Genomic DNA, 22,201 nt, shown 5'->3' with positions numbered 1-22,201 from the left:
TCAGACTTTGACTAGGACACTAATGATTTTAAAACAAAGTCTTTATTTTGATGTGAAATCAAACTGTTGTCAGTTAATCAAGCATCACAGGATGACATTTTATTGCAAAGTTTAAAACTTTTCATGTCTGAATCGATTCGTTTCTGTTGCTCATTTCCAGATTTTATCTCCCTTTGAATGTAAAAATGTTCACAATGGATCAAAACCGGGTCAGGACCAGGTTTCTGGCTGAGATTCTGCTGCCAGAGCAAAGTTGGACCGAACCTTTACTCGACCCAGTCGGACCGGTTCTGTCAGCTGGACAGTTCAACTGGAAGCGATCCCAATCGGATCCAGACCAGTTCTGGGAACAAATGAGGTCCGAGACAAAAGCTTCTGATTGAGTTGGAAACGGTTCTGGTGGTCCCGCTCTGACATCACTGCTTTAAATGAGCAGGACTTTAACTAGACCGGTTCTTCAGAAGCTCCAGGGTCGGTTTCATGTCCAGAACCAGCCTGGTACCTGGTACCACCATGTGGACTCAGTTGGATCCCTGCTGCCGACCTGTGAGGAGAAACGGAGCGGGTTCAGAACCTCAACCCGGTTCTGCTGGCGGAACAACGGCGATCTGAACCAGGTTGCTATGGCGATTCACAACTGTACAGGCATCGTTCTGATCGATCGGTTCCAACTGATCGGTTCTGATCGATCGGTTCCGATCGATTGGTTCCAACTGATCCTATTCATCAATCAGAGCACAAAGCTCAGCTGGTCAGTCAGAATATTTAAAAGGTTTGTATCCAAGGAAACCAACACAACCTTTGACCTGCAGCATCACTCTGGGACCAGCAGGGGGCGACAGTGGAGCAGAACCTCATCAGAACCTCATCAGAACCCCGGGACGCTCCAATGAGGATGAAGAAACAATAAATAAAGTGCAATCTAAAGGAGGTGATGGTCCAGAATAGATTTTCCTTCAGTAACTTAGAGAGCTCTCGGGGTCAGAGTTCACCGTCTGAAGATTCAGCGGCTCCGTCTGTGAAATATTCCCACCAGTAGCGGCGGCCCAACAGAACCAGCGTCTGCAGCTTGACTCGTGGTTGGGTTTCTGCTGAGTGTGGGAAGCTCTAAGCTGCTCTTCCTGCTGTCTGGATCCAGGAGGCTTTAGTTCCTGCGTTGGTGGAGAAAATCCATCAAGTGTTTGTTTATTAGATATGATATTAGATTCTTTGTGTTGTTGCATGTTGACGAGCTTCAGCCTGAGCAGGAAGGAATGACGAGACCAGCTGCACATGCAGGCTGAGCTGAAGGTGTTGTGTCTACCACTAGGTGGCGTTCCAGAATAGGATCGAGAGGAGAAAGAGAGGCAAGTAGAAGAAGAGATAAGATGGTGGAAAAGCTAATGTTACTGTACTGCTGAGCGAGTTCTGAATAAAAGCTGTTAAGAGGTATTTGTCCTAATCCTACCAGACATAATAATCGATCCATCACCAATTATACACTTTTTCACGGAAATCGGCCGATTGATCGGCACACGGCTATCAGAACCAGAACCGTTGTCAGTGTTTTCTGGAGGTCAGAGAAGACAGAGCAGAAGAACCGAACCAGGAGAACGTTCTAGATGGAGTCATTCAGCCTGCAGCAGCACAATGACATCAGGCCTTCTGGACGGAATCATGCAACCCGAACCAGACGGACCCACCAGAACAACCAGAACACGCCGGGTTCCCATGAACCCGACGTGTTCTGGTGGGTCAGTCCACCTTAAAACACTGAAAGGCAGAACCGAACTGTTTCTGAACCCATCAGAACCCTGTGTTAGAACTAGCAACATGCAGCAGGCTACATGCTAGTAGCTTGCAACTAGCTACAACCCTAAGGACCTCAAGAACCCTAAGGTCCTCTGAGGACACAGGTGTCCTCTTCCCTACACCTGAGTTCAACCAATGAGAAAGCGAGGGCCCAGTAAGAGTCTGGGCCCTCGCTGGGCCCTCGCTGGGCCCCCGCTGGGCCCCCTGCTGGGCCCTAGCTGGGCCCTCGCTGGGCCCCCGCTGGGCCCTAGCTGGGCCCTCGCTGGGCCCCCTGCTGGGCCCCCGCTGGGCCCTCGCTGGGCCCTAGCTGGGCCCTGGCTGGCCCCCTGCTGGGCCCTCGCTGGGCCCCCGCTGGGCCCTCGCTGGGCCCCCGGTGGCAGCTTACCATTACTGGTGGAACTGGTCTCTGGTGTCTCCCAGTTCATGGATTTCTGGACGGCCTTCTTCCAGCGAGTGAAGCGCAACTCGCTCTCTGGTGGAGGACAGACAGTCGAGTTGGAGCAGAAACAGCCACTAGATGGCAGCAGATCACCTTTCATTATGCAAAGCAGGATTCTTTGGTCAGGATTCTCTCTGACCAAAGTCTTCACTCAGAAGCCTCTTCAGATTCACTGTGATACAGACTGCTACAGGAGATCATCTACATTAGCTCTGAAAAATCTGAATCATGTGAGCTACAACGTTAAATTTCCTTTGGATCAATAAAGTGTTTCTGAATTTGAATTACTACAGTACAGCCAAATGACCAGCAGGCAGTGTGTTGTGTGGTTCTGGTTCTGGTTCTGACCCTGGGTGTTGATCTGAGGCTGGTACCGCTCAGCCGTGACCTCAGGCAGCTGATCAGGGTCCAGGTTCCAGACCTCTACGCCCGCAGCGGCACCGGCCGCCATGGCTGCACCCAGAGCTGTGGTCTCAGACATGCTGGGTCGCACTGAAAGCAGGGAATCAGAATCAGAACCAGAACTGGACCAGAACATATTACGCTGTAAAAACGAAGACAAATTTACTCATTTTAATTACAATCATGAAAACTTATTTACTTGCATCCCAACTCTGTAACGTTTGGACTCAGAAGGTGATTTAGGTCGTTACCTGTGATGGTGGACAGGTCAAAGGTCAGAGGTGACTGTCTCTGACAGAACCAGAACCGGTTCTAAACCCCAGAGTGACTCTTTGAAGCCGTTCTTACCGACAGGGATGCAGAGGATGTCGGCCTGCAGCTGCATCAGCAGCCGGTTCCCCGTCATGCCTCCGTCCACGCCCAGCACCGGCAGCGGGATGCGGCAGTCCTGGTTCATGGCGTCCAGGATCTGGCAGGCAGCAGGAAGACCATCAGACTTTAACTGGACCTCAGCAGAACCAAAGGTTCTTTATACCTGCTCACCTCTCTGGTCTGGAAGCAGACGGCCTCCAGGGCGGCGAACGCCAGGTGGCTCCTGTTGGTGAATTGGGTGAGGCCGCAGATGATGCTGGGAACAAGAGAGGTTAGGTGTGGACAGCTTTGGACCCACAGACCCGACGAGTTAGAGGAGCAGAGCGTCTCACCCTCTGGCGCTCGGCTCCCAGTACGGAGCGTAGAGGCCGGAGAACGCCGGAACGAAGTAGCAGCCGTAGGACGTTCCTGCTTCCGCTGCCAGCTGCTCTGAAACCACAAAGAGGCGGAAAACACTCACACCTCCTCCCAACAGAAGGTTCCTGGTTCTGGTACCAGAATCGGAACCTCCTCCCAACAGAAGGTTCCTGGTTCTGGTACCAGAATCGGGAACCTCCTCCCAACAGAAGGTTCCTGGTTCTGGTACCAGAATCGGGAACCTCCTCCCAACAGAAGGTTCCTGGTTCTGGTACCAGAATTGGGAACCTCCTCCCAACAGAAGGTTCCTGGTTCTGGTACCAGAACCAGCTTTGAGAATTACCAATCTCAGAGGACGACTGCACAATGCACATGTTGTCCCTCAGCCAGCGAACCACGGCTCCGGCGATCGCCACCGAACCCTGCAGAGAAACATCAGAGCCTTTCAGGCAATACATTATGACCAGCCTCATCCAGGCCTCTGTTTGGTGGATTGTGGGTAAATCAGTTAATAAATGAAACATTAACCAACATTCTGATGTTTAATAACAGCACTTGGAAAAATGTAATATTTATTTTTATGATGTAAAGCATTTGAACTGCCTTGTTGCTGAAATGTCCAATACTAATGAACTTGATTGATTGATAAGTTGATCAATTGGTTAATGGATTAGTTGGTTGGTCAATTCTTTTGGTTTTGGTCGGTCGGACCCTCAGTCGGTTCTATCAACAGGTTCTCCTTCCTCCCAGAGGTCATACAACTGGGGTCATCCAGGAGCGATCAAACAGTCCGACTCCAGGATCTAGGGTCCAGGATCTGGACCGGGTCCAGGATCTGGACCCAGCAGGGCTACACGACACAACTGGAACCAGACCAACTGGTCCCGACCCGTTGGTCGTAAGGTTCAGACAAACCCAGTGAGGAACTAACGCGTCTCACCTCCAGCGCGTAGCAGGCTGGCTTGTCCCTCCCCAGCTTGTAGGCGATCGTCGTGATCAGGCCGTGTTCGGACATCACCGGCTGCCAGAATCAGCAGAAGACATCAAACTCAGTTTGGATCACAGGAAACGGTTCTGACGGTTCTGAAGCGCCTTACCTTGGTCCCTGTGTTCCTGAGGAGGAAGCATCCCGTCCCGTAGGTGTTTTTGGCCTGGCCTTCCTCAAAGCACATCTGACCCACCAGAGCTGCCGACTGGTCCCCGAGACACTGACAGAGAGAACGACACCGTCAGGTTCTGGAGGAACCGGTCCAAGATGGAGGACCGGCAGAACCTGACAGCACAGCAAAAGCGCCTCACCCCAGAGATGGGAACCCCTGCCAGCGAGCCAGACCTCTGGAGAAACAGGAAGAAGGTTCAGTTGGACGCCATGATCCACATCGACTGTCTGTGTGAAATGCATCACTGTGCAAAAGTCTTAGGTCGTCTTCAAACAATTCTTTGGACTTTGGATGGAGTCCAGTTCTCGGCATTTTAAAAGAACATGGTTTTGGGTTTTAGAGATTGAAACGAAACCTCAGCAAAGCGAATGATAAACCAGGATGGGTTGTTCTGTAGAACCTGGACAAAGGTCCAATAAAGCGAAGCAGTCATGCATCCCTCTGATGTTTGGTTAATATCTTTACCCAACAACAGAGCTTCACTACAGAGACCAAAGTGTAACCATCTGACGCTGTTATCAGATCAGATTTACTTCAATAAAACGTCCCACAGCAGAATGGAGAGCCGCCACTGAGCAGAACCGGGTCGTCTGGTACCAACCCCACATGTTGCTCAGTTCTGGAAAATAAAACCTGTGACTGTTTAGATGATCAAAACCTCGAAAAGAAGCAAAAAGCAGTAAAAATGTTCTGCACCAAAGCAGTGAGGCGTGCAGCTGACCTCTGGACTGCAGGTCGGGTCGGGTCGGGTCGGGTCGGGTCCGGAAGATAAGATATGAGACAAACACTGACAGAACATTCAGGTGGACCTGAACAAACAGCCTGCAGCAACCGGGTTCTGCCCAGGACGGGACCGGTTCGGGTCCGGAGCAACAAGCAGCTCCACATATTCATCGAACAGAACCTGGTAAACCCAACGGGTTCAACAGGTCGTCCCGGCAACTCAAACTAGTTGACCTTTGTCTAATGAGGATCAAAGGGTCGGTTTCGTACTCTTGGCTGTTGGATTGCTCAACGGCAGCAACGTGTTGCCGCTGCTGGTCCGAGTGCAGGCGGTCAACGCCGCCATCGGTCCACATGAGCGCAAACAGGAAATGCCTGGTATCCACTGAGCGGCCATGTTTTATGGACAGGGACGTTTCCTGTTTCACACGATGGAGTTTGGATGTTCAGTGAATCAAACTGGAAACCAGAGGCTGGACTGATGAAGCACCAGTAACACCACTGGAGTCGCTGGGAGGAGGCGGAGCTTCAGATGTGATTCCATGTTTTATTGGCTCATGACTGAAATACAGAAAAGAATCATTTCCTGATCAAATCTGGGATTCAGTTCCGACCCAGCAGAACTTCGCTTTCTGAAAGGTTCTGACCCGGTTCCATTAGAACCTCTTCATTCATACAGAACTTAATATAAGCAGAAAGTTCAGATTTTTAGCCAATGGGAACATAAAGTACCATGTTGCTAGAGTGGCCTAGTTAAAGTCCAGACTTGAGGAAACAAGCAAAAGCACCAAAAATGTGTAACATTATTATTATTATTGTTATGATTAATTATCATTATGATTAATCATCGTCGTCATGGCGATCAGGGCTCACCTTGCGGCCGTAGATCTCAGAGGAGCTTCTGATGGCCGGCAGGATTTCCATCGGGACGCCAAAGAAACTGGAAACACACCATCAAACCGCAGCTTTAAACGACTGGAACCGGCCAGAACCGGTCAGCATGAGCCAGAACTGGAACCGGCCAGAACCGGTCAGTATGAACCAGAACTGGAACCGGCCAGAACCGGTCAGTATGAACCAGAACTGGAACCGGTCAGAACCGGTCAGCATGAGCCAGAACTGGAACCGGCCAGAACCGGTCAGTATGAACCAGAACTGGAACCGGTCAGAACCGGTCAGTATGAACCAGAACTGGAACCGGCCAGAACCGGTCTCAGATGAATAGTAGCCTGGGTGAGAAATGATCCAAGCTCCAAGTTCAGGAGGATGAATTCAGTTTCCAAACTCTTGTGGGAAAATATTCCTGGCACCTAAAGCACCAAAACATTTCTGGGAGACCAATAAGCTCTGGATCTGAGTCCAGACTGAGACGGAACATCTTTGAAACTTGGTTCCTGAGAGCCAGACTGGTCCAGGTTACCTGCAGAGCTCGGGGTCCCAGTCCAGCCTGTGGATGTCGAACAGCAAAGTGCGGCTGGCGTTGGACACGTCCGTGACGTGGACTCCCCCGTCTCGCCCGCCCGTCAGACTCTGTAGGAGAGAGAGCTCTTTAACTGGCGGGAATAAAAACCTGGAGCTGGAACTGGTGGCCTGTTGCTCCTACCCAGATGATCCAGGAGTCCACGGTCCCAAACATGGCCCGCTTACTCAGAACCGCCTGCCGCACCGCCTCCACATTGTCCAGCAACCAACGGAGTTTCACTGCACTGAAGTAAGTGCTGATGGGGAGTCCAGTCTTATGCTGCCAGGCGAGTCCAATAGAACCCAAAGGAGAACCAACAACAGGTTGACCTCAGGGGCGTCCTGACCTCTCCACATTTAGGGATAACAGTCCTACCTTCAGGTGGTTCTTGCTCCTGCTGGGAGTTTTGCTGATGAGTCTCTCCACAGTGGACTGTGTCCTCAGGTCCAGCCAGACTGCAGAACAGGGAGAACACAGAGATTAGAACTTCCACATGATCAGAGTCCGACTGTTTCTGAGAGGTCAGCTAACCGTCTGCCACTTGGAAAAGTCTGGAGGACTTAGCAGGAGAAGAGTCAATGTGGGACAGTATAACGAGCCCAGTTTGATCTTTTTACCACCAGTTAAGGGAAAAACTGGTGGAGTCTGTCAGTCAACTGAACCAAACAGCTATAGTTTGCTATAGCAAGGAAAACTATAGCTGTTTTCCTTGCAGCTATAGTTCTTTTGTTCTTGTGAAGGGTCTGACATAAGCCTATTCATCCACCTCCCTTGTCTCCATCTTGAATCTTGATCCAGGGTCGGGCCACGGGGGCATCAGACGTACGAGGAGGCTCAGATTTCCCTCTAGCCTCCAGGATCCTCCTGGAAGAGCCGGAGGAAGATCCCAGAGATCTTCCTCTCGGCGTTCCTAGAGAGGAAAATCGTCTCTCCTGGCAGAGGAAACTCATTCCAGTTACTTGTACACACAACCTCATTCCTTTGGCCTCTACCCAAAGCTCATGACCACAGACCTGATTCAACTCTGTCTTCACCATGACAAGTCAGTACAGCGCCCGCTTCACTGCAGACTCCACCGATCTGCCTTCATGAGCTCAGAGATACTTAAACTCCTCCATCCTAAGGCCTCCAACACATTGGCTGGTCTACAAACACTGGCAACAGAATCCGTGACAAAGGGCAGTCTGGACGCAGTCCAGCTCTCACCGGAGCCCGACTTACTGCCGGTAATGAGGACCAAGCTCAGGTAGCGGTGACACAGAGACCATAGTCCAACACCTTCCCCACGTCTACAAAATGGACATGCAGACTGGTTGGGTGAACTCCCAGAACTCTCCAGGACCCTGCTGAGGGTGTGGAGTTGGTCCAAAGGTCCATGACCAGGATGAAAGCCTGGTTTAGTAACCTAATGAACCTAACCTGAGCTGGCTGTACAGCTGCTGATCAGCTCCATTGCTGATCCGGTCCAGGAGATGCCAAGATTCTGAAGGTTTTACTGGAACCAGTCCTTACTGGTTTCATGTGGCTGGACTCACCGATGGCGTTGTAGAGTGGCTCTCCGGTCTCCTTGTCCCAGACCAGGGTGGTTTCTCTTTGGTTGGTCACCCCCACTGCTGCAGAGCAACAGCAACAATGTGAACATGGATGAACCTGCAGAAACAGAACCGCAGCAGCGGCAGCGTCCAACCTTTGATGCGGGACACGTCCACGCCGAGCTGCGCCAGCTTCTGGCAGGTCTTCTCCAGACACTCGTGGACGGTGTCCATGATCTCCTTGGGGTCCGCCTCCACCCACCTGAGGGGATGATTGGTCCGCACATGTTCAGCATGTCTTTAACTGGTTCCAGTTGCTTGTATCCAAGCCGCTACCCAAAGCTTATGACCATGAATGGAACTGGCTGAGGCCTAGTCCAAACATAGCCCATATTTTTATGTGCTTTGGCCTTTCATCCACACAAAAACATCTAATATCACTAAGAATGATTGTTTATAGAAACTATGACCAAAGGAGAGACGTGAGAAACCTCTGTATCTATAGTCTGTTGGGGAAAACGCCTCATTCCAGTCGAATGATGCACCAATATCTCCAGTTACATCGTCTTGAGATTTAATAACCCTATTTTCGAATACGTTGAAAGTAGTTCAACCTACAGATGAACCTCCTGGCGCCGTGTTTGATTCTAACAGGAAGTGTTGGATGTTTTGAAGGATTCTGATTGGCTGAATCAACCCTTAGCTCTACACTGCCCCCTCTGGCTCAGAATGTGTAAACAACGCTCAGAAGCAGATTTATTTGGGTTCATGTGGATGAACATTTCTGTGAAAGCGATCTCTGTGAACGATGTCCAGAGTCTCACCCTTCTTTGGGGAAATGTTGCTTGAGCTCCACCTGGTGGTGGCTGATCAGCTGGGCTGTTTTAGTGTTGAACACCTGCAGAGAAAAGCAGCCAATCAGAGAGCAGAAAAGAAGGGACTCGTTATGCTAACGGGTTCAGCTCAGCCTGTGAGACCAGCAGGGGCTACTAAAGGGTATTCTGGGCTGTTGTGAAGGCAGAATGGTTCCTCTGCTCCGTGATGTAAACCAGAGTAGGAGAGGAGCCTCCATCTTGTCAACAGCCAAGATGGAGGCTCCTTTGGCTACAAGGACAAAATGTGCAGGCAGAGAGACGGGCAGCTCAGCTGGCAAAGGACCTCACACCAGCAAAACCTGGACCTTCAGGTTCTCCTGATGAGCCATCAGCAGGAACCCGTCTGACTCCAACAGGAAGTGAGCTGCTTCACTTCCTGTTGTCAGATCACAGAACTAACCCCGCAAGCCTCTGCTTCACCAGTTGGACCTGCAGACCGACCGGTGTCACAAACCGGGCCCATGATGTCACCTCGCCGCTGTCTCACTGTGCAAACTGCATACGTATGGATGATGGGCATCGAGCCGACGAGCTCCAGCCATCCATTCAGTTCTGCTCCAGGAAACTGGGAGACAACCAGGTCCCAGTTTGTTCCCAGTTTAGGATTCCAGCTGAGCTCCAGCATAATGATATCAAATCATTTTGCGGTTCATTTTTCTCTCCACCTGGTCTGCATTCTGATTGGCTGGTTCCTTCCTGGAGGCGGGGCATCAGCTGACAAGACGTTGTCCTCTCCTGCTGCCAAACGTTTTACTCTAACATAGAAAGTTGTCCTGGTTCAGTCCTGCTCAAACCTCCAGACAGCAGCTGGTAAAGATTCGGTTCTGGTTCTGGTTCCGTTGGAGTTTTCTTCCTGTAAACGGGGAGTTTTTCTCTCCACTGTCGCCCCCTGCTGGTCAGGAGGAGTGACGGGTTTATTGATAGAAACTTTTAAAACTAGTTTAAATAAAGATCAGCTGCTGATTTCATATCCTGATATGCAACAAGGCATTTTTATGTCAGGCGTGGTTTTATATGAGTTTTCTGACCCGGTTCTGGTTCTGTTGGTCCAGAGCAGCGGACTGGACCAGGAATGATTGACCAGCAGCAGGTTTCCCTGCTGACGTCATCAACAGTAAATGAATGAAAACTGAAAGTTTAAAAGTAGTAGAATGTGAAACCAGATTCAGTTCGGTCCGGGTCGGTTCGGTTCGGTCCACTCACCAGGAACCTGGTGGAGCTGGTTCCCTGGTCGATGGCAGCCGCCAGCGGGTCCATGTCTGCTGCTCGAGTCTGTCTGGGCTCCTCTGCGCCCAGCGGGGGGCGGGCCGCCGGAACCGGTCGGAACCGGCCGGAGTTTACCGAACCCAATTCTGGTCCCTGCATCGGGAGCGCGCGCTGCAGGAGAGAGGCGGATCTGAGCACAACCCGTCAAATCACGTCAAGGTTGAAACTTTCAGTTTAATCTGCAGATTTTGTTCAAACAAGAAGCAAAAACAACGAAATGAATGAATGAATGAATGAATGAATGAATGAATGAATGATGTCATTTTCTTTCCTGCTTTTGTCTCTTCAGCTGAAAGTAAATTTCTGGTTTCATTCCTGATGTGAGATGTTTACTGACGGTAGGAAAATCCGCTGCTGTCAAATCTGACAGATTACTGGATTAAGGATTTTTCTACATCCCAATTTCTGAGAATGTGGAAACAGTTGCTGTTTATTGTCAAAGCTCTGGGGAAATAATCTGTTATTACCTACAGGTTATAACTTTGGTAAAAAATTTAGCAAATCCTTTCAACCTTGATTGTGAGAAAAATCAACATTTAAAACTTGATTGATTGATTGATTGATTGATTGATTTGTCCCTATGAGTTGGAGGGGGAACAGATTCTTTCAGGCATAATAAAGAGCAATTGTTTCCAAATTCTCAATGTTATGTTGATTCACATTTGAACCACTAAAAATTAGCAGCTAGAAACGACAGATTACTGGATTACAGTAATCTGTCATATTTAACATGATGGGATTTTCCAGAAACACTCTGATCTTTTCAGGAAGTCTGGCTTCATGTCCTGCTGCCAGCAGCTTCCTCCTTACATCCGCAGTGAAAAGCTGTAAATTCACACATGTTGGAAATCTGGTGACTGACTTTGTGCTCAGACTAGAGAGTCAAAAGAAAAACATGGATTCTCTTCAACGACACAAATCCGGCTAAAAAGACCTGGATTTCTGTTCATTGATTTGATTTTGCTTCTTTTCAGACATCAGGTGATTAAACTGAAAGTTCAAACCTTCACATGGTCACATGATCCGGAAACACAGCTCAACCAATCAGAGTGCAGGATGCAGACACGCCCCCCTGCAGGCAGCTCAGGTCACCTGACCCGGGATGACGTCAGAGTCCGTCATTCAGTCTGAATTACTTTATATCCGCATGTAATTTTTAGCCAGAGAAAATAAAACGTTTCAGTAAAAATGTCCAGACTTGCAGCAGAACCCAGAAGTTTTCACACGCTGAAAAGTGTGGCTGGCTTTTAGCCTCACTCTGCCACTACATGCTACCAGTGGAAGCTAATGCTAATCAGAAGCTTCACAGCATGACAGAGGTTTGGCTTCAACAGGAGGGAGAACTTCAGCAGAACCAAATTTGCATTTATGAATGTAAAATTGAACTAGAATTAACAATAGATTGAATACATAAAATTGATTCTTATTAGCAGGACAGATATTGTAGAAACCAAGAAGTGCATCTGTGTCTCAAAGTGAGAAACTATGGAGGAAATGAAACTGGATGGACAGACGGTTGAGGAACGTCTGTCCATCCAGAGCTCCGTGTTCTGGTCCAGGTTCTGCTCTGAAGAAAACATCACCAGGTTTGTTGGTAAAAAAGTCCAAACTGTTGTTCATTTGACCCCAGAAGCTCATCATGTCCAGCAGGGGGTCACATCGTGTCCAGCAGGGGGTCACATCGTGTCCAGCAGGGGGTCACATCAGGTACAGCAGCAACGAAACAACAAACTTCTATTCCTGCTTGTAGTGGAACATTTAGAGAAACTAAATCGACCCGCATCAGACTGAAGACTGGGAGACTGAAGACTGAGAGACTGAAGACTGAGGACTGAGAGACTGAACACTGAAGACTGAGAGACTGAAGACTGAGAGACTGAAGACTGGGAGACTGAAGACTGAGAGACTGAAGACTGACAGACTGAAGACTGACAGACTGAGAGACTGAAGACTGAGAGACTGACAGACTGAAGACTGGGAGACTGAAGACTGAGAGACTGAGAGACTGAAGACTGACAGACTGGGAGACTGAAGACTGAGAGACTGAAGACTGGGACTGAAGACTGGGAGACTGAAGACTGAGAGACTGAAGACTGAGAGACTGAAGACTGACAGACTGAGAGACTGAAGACTGGGAGACTGAAGACTGAGAGACTGAAGACTGGGAGACTGAAGACTGAGAGACTGAAGACTGAGAGACTGAAGACTGAGAGACTGAAGACTGGGAGACTGAAGACCGAGAGACTGATAGACTGAAGACTGAGAGACTGAAGACTGGGAGACTGAAGACCGAGAGACTGAAGACTGAGAGACTGGGAGACTGAAGACTGAGAGACTGAAGACTGGGAGACTGAAGACTGAGAGACTGAAGACTGAGAGACTGAAGACTGAGAGACTGAAGACTGAGAGACTGAAGACTGACAGACTGAAGACTGAGAGACTGAAGACTGAGAGACTGAAGACTGACAGACTGGGAGATTGAAGACTGGGAGACTGAAGACTGGGAGACTGAAGACTGATAGACTGAAGACTGAGAGACTGAAGACCGAGAGACTGGGAGACTGAAGACTGAGACTGAAGACTGGGAGACTGAAGACTGAGAGACTGAAGACTGGGAGACTGAAGACTGACAGACTGAAGACTGGGAGACTTAAGACTGAGAGACTGAAGACTGAGAGACTGAAGACTGAGAGACTGAAGACTGGGAGACTGAAGACTGAGAGACTGAAGACTGACAGACTGAAGACTGAGAGACTGAAGACTGAGAGACTGAAGACTGACAGACTGAAGACTGGGAGATTGAAGACTGGGAGACTGAAGACTGGGAGACTGAAGACTGATAGACTGAAGACTGAGAGACTGAAGACTGAGAGACTGAAGACTGGGAGACTGAGAGACTGAAGACTGAGAGACTGAGGACTGAGAGACTGAAGACTGAGAGACTGAAGACTGGGAGACTGAAGACTGAGAGACTGAAGACTGAGAGACTGAAGACTGAGGACTGACAGACTGAAGACTGAGAGACTGAAGACTGGGAGACTGAAGACTGAGAGACTGAAGACTGAGAGACTGAAGACTGACAGACTGAAGACTGGGAGACTGAAGACTGAGAGACTGAAGACTGAGAGACTGAAGACTGACAGACTGAAGACTGAGAGACTGAAGACTGGGAGACTGAAGACTGAGAGACTGAAGACTGAGAGACTGAAGACTGACAGACTGAAGACTGGGAGACTGAAGACTGATAGACTGAGAGACTGAAGACTGAGAGACAGAATGTCTGCAGCTGTCCGCTGACGGAGCTGCAAGACCACCAGAATGTCTTTAGACTTAGACTTCCTTTATTGTCATTGTAACAAAAAAAACACAAGGTGAATCATGACAACGAAATGTCGTTACTTGGCTACCAGTGTAGCAGAGCTAAAACCTTAAACTACACAATAAATACATAAATAAATACAATACATACAGTACAATACATACAATACAATACATACAATACAATACATACATACAATACATACAATACCATACAATACAATACAATACATACAATACAATACAATACATACAATACAATACATACAATACAACATACAATACAATACATACAATACAATACAATTCATACAATACAATACATACAATACAATACATACAATACAATACATACAATACCATACAATACAATACAATACAATACATACAATACAATACAATACATACAATACAATACATACAATACCATACAATACAATACAATACATACAATACAATACATACAATACAATACAATACATACAATACCATACAATACAATACAATACATACAATACCATACAATCAATACAATACATACAATACATACAATACAATACATACAATACAATACATACAATACAATACATACAATACAATACAATACATACAATACCATACAATACAATACAATAGATACAATACAATACATACAATACATACAATACAATACATACAATACAATACAATACATACAATACATACAATACAATACATACAATACAATACATACAATACAATACAATACATACAATACAATACAATACCATACAATACAATACATACAATACAATACATACAATACAATACATACAATACAATACATACAATACATACAATACAATACAATACATACAATACCATACATACAATACAATACAATAGATACAATACAATACAATACATACATACAATACAATACATACAATACATACATACAATACAATACCTACATACAATACCATACAATACATACATACAATACAATACATACAATACAATACAATACATACAATACCATACAATACAATACAATACATACAATACAATACAATACATACAATACATACAATACAATACATACAATACAATACAATACATACAATACCATACAATACAATACTACATACAATACAATACAATACATACAATACAATACAATACATACAATACAATACATACAATACAATACATACAATACCATACAATACAATACAATACATACAATACAATACATACAATACAATACAATACATACAATACCATACAATACAATACAATACATACAATACCATACAATACAATACAATACAATACATACATACAATACAATACATACAATACAATACATACAATACAATACATACAATACAATACATACAATACAATACATACAATACCATACAATACAATAGATACAATACAATACATACAATACATACAATACATACATACAATACAATACAATACATACAATACCATACCATACAATACATACAATACAATACATACAATACAATACATACAATACAATACATACAATACCATACAATACAATACATACAATACATATACATACAATACAATACATACAATACAATACAATACATACAATACCATACAATACAATACAATAGATACAATACAATACAATACAATACATACAATACAATACATACAATACAATACATACAATACAATACACTACATACAATACCATACAATACAATACATACAATACATACATACAATACAATACAATACATACAATACCATACAATACAATACAATACATACAATACAATACATACAATACATACAATACATACAATACTACATACAATACCATACAATACAATACATACAATACAATACAATACATACAATACAATACAATACATACAATACCATACAATACAATACAATAGATACAATACAATACAATACAATACAATACATACAATACAATACATACAATACAATACATACATACAATACCATACAATACAATACATACAATACAATACATACAATACAATACAATACATACAATACATACATACAATACCATACAATACAATACATACAATACAATACATACAATACAATACATACAATACAATACAATACATACAATACCATACAATACAATACAATAGATACAATACAATACAATACAATACATACAATACAATACATACAATACAATACATACAATACAATACACTACATACAATACCATACAATACAATACATACAATACAATACATACAATACAATACATACAATACCATACAATACAATACAATACATACAATACATACAATACAATACAATACATACAATACAATACAATACATACAATACCATACAATACAATACAATACATACAATACAATACAATACATACAATACAATACAATACATACAATACAATACATACAATACAATACATACAATACCATACAATACAATACAATACAATACATACAATACAATACATACAATACAATACAATACATACAATACCATACAATACAATACAATACATACATACCATACAATACAATACAATACAATACATACATACAATACATACAATACAATACATACAATACAATACAATACAATACATACAATACAATACATACAATACAATACATACAATACCATACAATACAATACAATAGATACAATACAATACATACAATACATACAATACAATACATACAATACAATACAATACATACAATACCATACAATACAACATACAATACAATACATACAATACAATACAATACATACAATACAATACATACAATACCATACAATACAATACATACAATACAATACATACAATACAATACATACAATACAATACAATACATACAATACCATACAATACAATACAATACATACAATACAATACAATACAATACAATACATACAATACATACATACAATACAATACACTACATACAATACCATACAATACAATACATACAATACAATACATACAATACAATACAATACATACAATACCATACAATACAATACAATACATACAATACAATACATACAATACAATACATACAATACCATACAATACAATACATACAATACAATACAATACATACAATACAATACATACAATACAATACATACAATACCATACAATACAATACAATAGATACAATACAATACAATACAATACAATACATACAATACAATACATACAATACAATACATACAATACAATACACTACATACAATACCATACAATACAATACATACAATACAATACATACATACAATACAATACATACAATACCATACAATACAATACAATACATACAATACAATACATACAATACATACAATACAATACAATACATACAATACATACAATACAATACAATACATACAATACCATACAATACAATACAATACATACAATACAATACAATACATACAATACAATACAATACATACAATACAATACATACAATACAATACATACAATACAATACATACAATACCATACAATACATACAATACAATACAATACATACAATACAATACATACAATACAATACATACAATACAATACATACAATACCATACAATACAATACAATACATACAATACAATACAATACATACAATACATACAATACAATACATACAATACAATACATACAATACAATACAATACATACAATACCATACAATACAATACAATACATACAATACAATACAATACATACAATACAATACATACAATACAATACAATACATACAATACAATACATACAATACCATACAATACATACAATACAATACAATACATACAATACAATACATACAATACAATACATACAATACATACAATACCATACAATACAATACAATACATACAATACAATACAATACAATACATACAATACATACAATACCATACAATACAATACAATACAATACAATACAATACATGCAATACATACAATACAATACAATACATACAATACAGTACATACAATACAATACAATACATACAATACATACATACAATACAATACATACAATACATACAATACATACAATACCATACAATACATACAATACAATACAATACAATACATGCAATACATACAATACAATACAATACATACAATACAATACAATACAATACATACAATACAATACATACAATACCATACAATACAATACAATAGATACAATACAATACATACAATACATACAATACAATACAAAATACAATACATACAATACCATACAATACAATACATACAATACAATACAATACATACAATACCATACAATACAATACAATACAATACATACAATACAATACATACAATACAATACATACAATACAATACATACAATACAATACATACAATACAATACATACAATACAATACATACAATACCATACAATACAATAGATACAATACAATACATACAATACAATACATACAATACAATACAATACATACAATACCATACAATACAATACATACAATACAATACAATACATACAATACAATACATACAATACAATACATACAATACATACAATACAATACATACATACAATACATACAATACAATACAATACATACAATACCATACAATACAATACAATAGATACAATACATACAATACAATACATACAATACAATACAATACATACAATACCATACAATACAATACATACAATACAATACATACAATACAATACAATACATACAATACCATACAATACAATACAATACATACAATACATACAATACAATACAATACATACAATACAATACATACAATACAATACATACATACCATACAATACAATACAATACATACAATACAATACAATACATACAATACAATACAATACAACAATACAATACATACAATACAATACATACAATACAATACAATACAATACATACAATACCAATACATACAATACAATACAATACATACAATACATACAATACCATACAATACAATACAATACATACAATACCATACAATACAATACAATACAATACAATACATGCAATACATACAATACAATACATACAATACAGTACATACAATACAATACAATACATACAATACAATACATACAATACAATACATACAATACCATACAATACAATACAATACATACAATACCATACAATACATACAATACAATACAATACAATACATGCAATACATACAATACAATACAATACAATACAATACAATACAATACAATACATACAAACATACAATACAATACATACAATACCATACAATACAATACAATAGATACAATACAATACATACAAACATACAATACAATACATACAATACATAATACAATACAATACAATACATACAATACCATACAATACATACATACAATACATACAATACAATACATACATACAATACAAACAATACAATACATACAATACAATACAATACATACAATACAAACAATACATACACTACATACAATACATACAATACAATACAATACATACAATACAATACAATACATACATACAATACATACAATACAATACAATACATACAATACCATACAATACAATACAATAGATAAATACAATACAATACAATACAATACAATACAATACATACAATACAATACAATACAATACATACAATACAATACAATACATACAATACAATACATACATACATACAATACAATACATACAATACAATACATACAATACATACATACAATACAATACAATACAATACAATACATACAATACAATACATACAATACCATACAATACAATACAATAGATACAATACAATACAATACAATACAATACATACAATACAATACAATACAATACATACATACAATACATACAATACAATACAATACATACAATACAATACATACAATACAATACAATACAATACAATAACATACAATACAATACAATACAATACATACAATACCATACAATACAATACATACAATACATACAATACAATACATACAATACAATACAATACAATACAATACATACAATACAATACAATACATACAATACAAACAATACAATACACTACATACAATACCATACAATACAATACAATACATACAATACAATACAATACATACAATACAATACATACAATACAATACAATACATACAATACCATACAATACAATACAATAGATACAATACAATACAATACAATACAATACAATACAATACATACAATACAATACAATACAATACATACAATACAATACAATACATACAATACAATACATACAATACAATACAATACATTACATACAATACATACAATACAATACAATACAATACAATACATACAATACAATACATACAATACCATACAATACAATACAATAGATACAATACAATACAATACAATACAATACATACAATACAATACAATACAATACATACAATACAATACATACAATACAATACAATACATACAATACAATACATACAATACAATACAATACAGGTTCAGTGTTGTGAACAAAACTAAACTAAAGTGCATGTATTGACCATGTCCATGGGGGGGATTTGGTTTGTGTGTGTGTGTGTGTGAGTGTGTGTGTGTGTGTGTGTGTGTGTGTGAGTGTGTGTGTGTATGTGTGAGTGTGAGTGAAATTATTTGAATTTCTTTCTTAGACAGGAACCCAGTTCCTCCATTATTATTATTATTATCATCATCGTCACAGTTCTGATTACAGACACTCTCAGTGAGTGCCGGTTGGAGACATCCTCAAAGGAAGCGGATCCAAGTGGAAAACCATTTGTGTGTGTGAGTGTGTACAATACAATACATACAATACATGAGTGTGTGTGTGTGTGTGTGTGTGTGAGTGTGTGGGTGGTGTGTGTGTGTGTGTGGGTGTGAGTGTGTTGTGTGTGTTGTGTGAGTGTGTGTGTTAGTGTTATGTGGCGTTAAGCAGTCTGATGGCCCGGGAAGAAACTGTTCAGTAGTCTGGTTGTTCTGCACAAGATCTGTGGAACCTTCTTCCAGACGCCAGGGGGAAAACAGTCCATGGTTGGGGTGGGTGGGGTCGGAGAGGATCTGGTGAGCGCGGGATAGGCAGCGCCTCTCTGCGATGTAGAAGGTCTGAAGGATGGGGGGCGGGAGGGATGCTCTCTTCATCCGACGCAGGAAGTGCATGCGCTGCTGGCCCTTCTTCACCAGTGAGGAGATGTGGGGAGACCAGCTGAGGTTTCGTTGATGTGCACCCCCAGGAACTTGGTGCTGCTGACGACCTCCACTGCTGAGTCGTTGATGAGGAGTGGTGTTGTGGGTGGGTCTGGATTTCCTGAAGTCTACGATGATCTCCTTGGTCTTGTTGACATTCAGGATCAGGTTATTTCCTCTGCACCAGTCCACCAGATGCCGCACCTCCTCCCTATAGGCCGTCTCGTTGTTGTCCCGGATGAGGCCCACCACTGTGGTGAGTCCAGAACAGCAGCAGATCCACTGGGGGAACTGGGACCAGCAGGGGACAAACGTTCAGAGTAAGACTTTAGCTACTCATCAGAGGAAAGCAATTGTTTTACAAAGTAATATTGATTCTTGTAAAGAATATTCTGGTTATTGCAGAAAAGTGTTTCTAAAGTATGGATCAGGCCAGCAGCCTCTGATTGTGATCATCTGATGCTTTCAGTTTTTCTCTCAGTTTGACTGAAGTACAAATGAAAGGCCACCAAGTGAAGAGAAAATAGAATTAGGAATAAAATTCCACAAAGGCTTCAAAAAAAACATCTGATCCGATTGATTTTAAATGTGAGATTTAATGATGCATCTAAAAGCTGAAACCAGCTGAGTCTGCAGGGTTCAGGCAGAGTCTGTTTTATTTCTCCAGATTAAATTGCAGAGCATTTTATCAAGTTTCACAGGAAGCAGCAAGTTAAGCTGGATATTCCTGCAGCTGGAGATTGCAGGATTCTTCCTCGTAAACACAGATCTCTTTGAAGCCAGTGGTTTCATTTACTGTAGGGTCAAAGTTGAAACAGTTACACAAAAGTGTTTCACTGTAAAGATGGTTTGCCGTTCGTTTTGTTGCAACCAGAAGTGTGAAATAAACTTCAGTGGAATTTGAAAACAACATATGTGTGAAGGTTGAAGACGATGTGTGTCTGGTTGATTTTGATTGTGTTTTGGTGGTGGGGAGCAGGCCCCAGAAAATCTTTGGGAACCACTGAGATAGTGAGTTATATGGATTTACACCAGGTAAATCCTCTAGACATCAGAGAAGTGTTGGGAACCAGGGTTTTGGGAACCGTGTGTGGGAACCGGGGTGTTGGGAACGGGGTGTTGGGAACCAGGGTTTTGGGAACCGGGTGTTGGGAACCGGGGTGTTGGGAACCAGGGTTTTGGGAACCGGGGTGTTGGGAACCTTGGTGTTGGGAACCGGGGTGTTGGGAACCAGGGTGTTGG

General features: G+C 41.3%; 1 protein-coding gene across 4 annotated transcripts; it reads right to left on the bottom strand.

Annotated features, from left to right (window-relative positions):
• Positions 1-5: 5 nt before the first annotated feature.
• LOC129374593 (glycerol kinase-like) lies at positions 6-10,440 on the bottom strand. 4 transcript variants are annotated; one of them, XM_055053103.1, is made up of 18 exons: positions 10,317-10,440; positions 9,063-9,136; positions 8,394-8,500; positions 8,242-8,319; positions 7,082-7,161; positions 6,848-6,985; positions 6,665-6,774; positions 6,118-6,184; positions 4,661-4,696; positions 4,459-4,569; positions 4,302-4,382; positions 3,705-3,783; positions 3,337-3,433; positions 3,176-3,260; positions 2,981-3,101; positions 2,579-2,722; positions 2,177-2,304; positions 6-1,151 (listed from the first exon to the last, which is right to left on the bottom strand). In XM_055053103.1, the coding sequence occupies exons 1-17, from the start codon at positions 10,368-10,370 to the stop codon at positions 2,213-2,215; spliced, it is 1,554 nt and encodes a 517-aa protein (XP_054909078.1). In that variant the 5' UTR covers positions 10,371-10,440; the 3' UTR covers positions 6-1,151; positions 2,177-2,212. The 4 variants fall into 4 exon arrangements, with proteins under 4 accessions (XP_054909078.1, XP_054909077.1, XP_054909075.1 ...); XM_055053102.1 differs by having other exon boundaries at positions 6-544; XM_055053100.1 differs by having other exon boundaries at positions 2,177-2,263.
• Positions 10,441-22,201: the final 11,761 nt, after the last annotated feature.

This window comes from Poeciliopsis prolifica, unplaced genomic scaffold, assembly GCF_027474105.1.
Source record: "Poeciliopsis prolifica strain line A6 unplaced genomic scaffold, Auburn_PproV2 SCAFFOLD036, whole genome shotgun sequence".
Classification (NCBI taxonomy): domain Eukaryota; kingdom Metazoa; phylum Chordata; class Actinopteri; order Cyprinodontiformes; family Poeciliidae; genus Poeciliopsis; species Poeciliopsis prolifica.
The sequence above is the reverse complement of the archived record's forward strand: the minus strand, read 5'-3'. Positions and strand labels throughout refer to the sequence as shown.

Excerpts from the sequence above, each read along its gene's own strand:
- LOC129374593 (XM_055053100.1), bottom strand. The coding sequence starts at position 10,370 with ATGGACCCGCTGGCGGCTGCCATCGACCAGGGAACCAGCTCCACCAGG. Across the intron at positions 7,162-8,241 it reads GCCACTCTACAACGCCATCG|TCTGGCTGGACCTGAGGACA; the intron begins GTGAGTCCAGCC and ends CCTGTTCTGCAG. Across the intron at positions 4,697-6,117 it reads CTGAGATCTACGGCCGCAAG|AGGTCTGGCTCGCTGGCAGG; the intron begins GTGAGCCCTGAT and ends CTGTTTCTCCAG.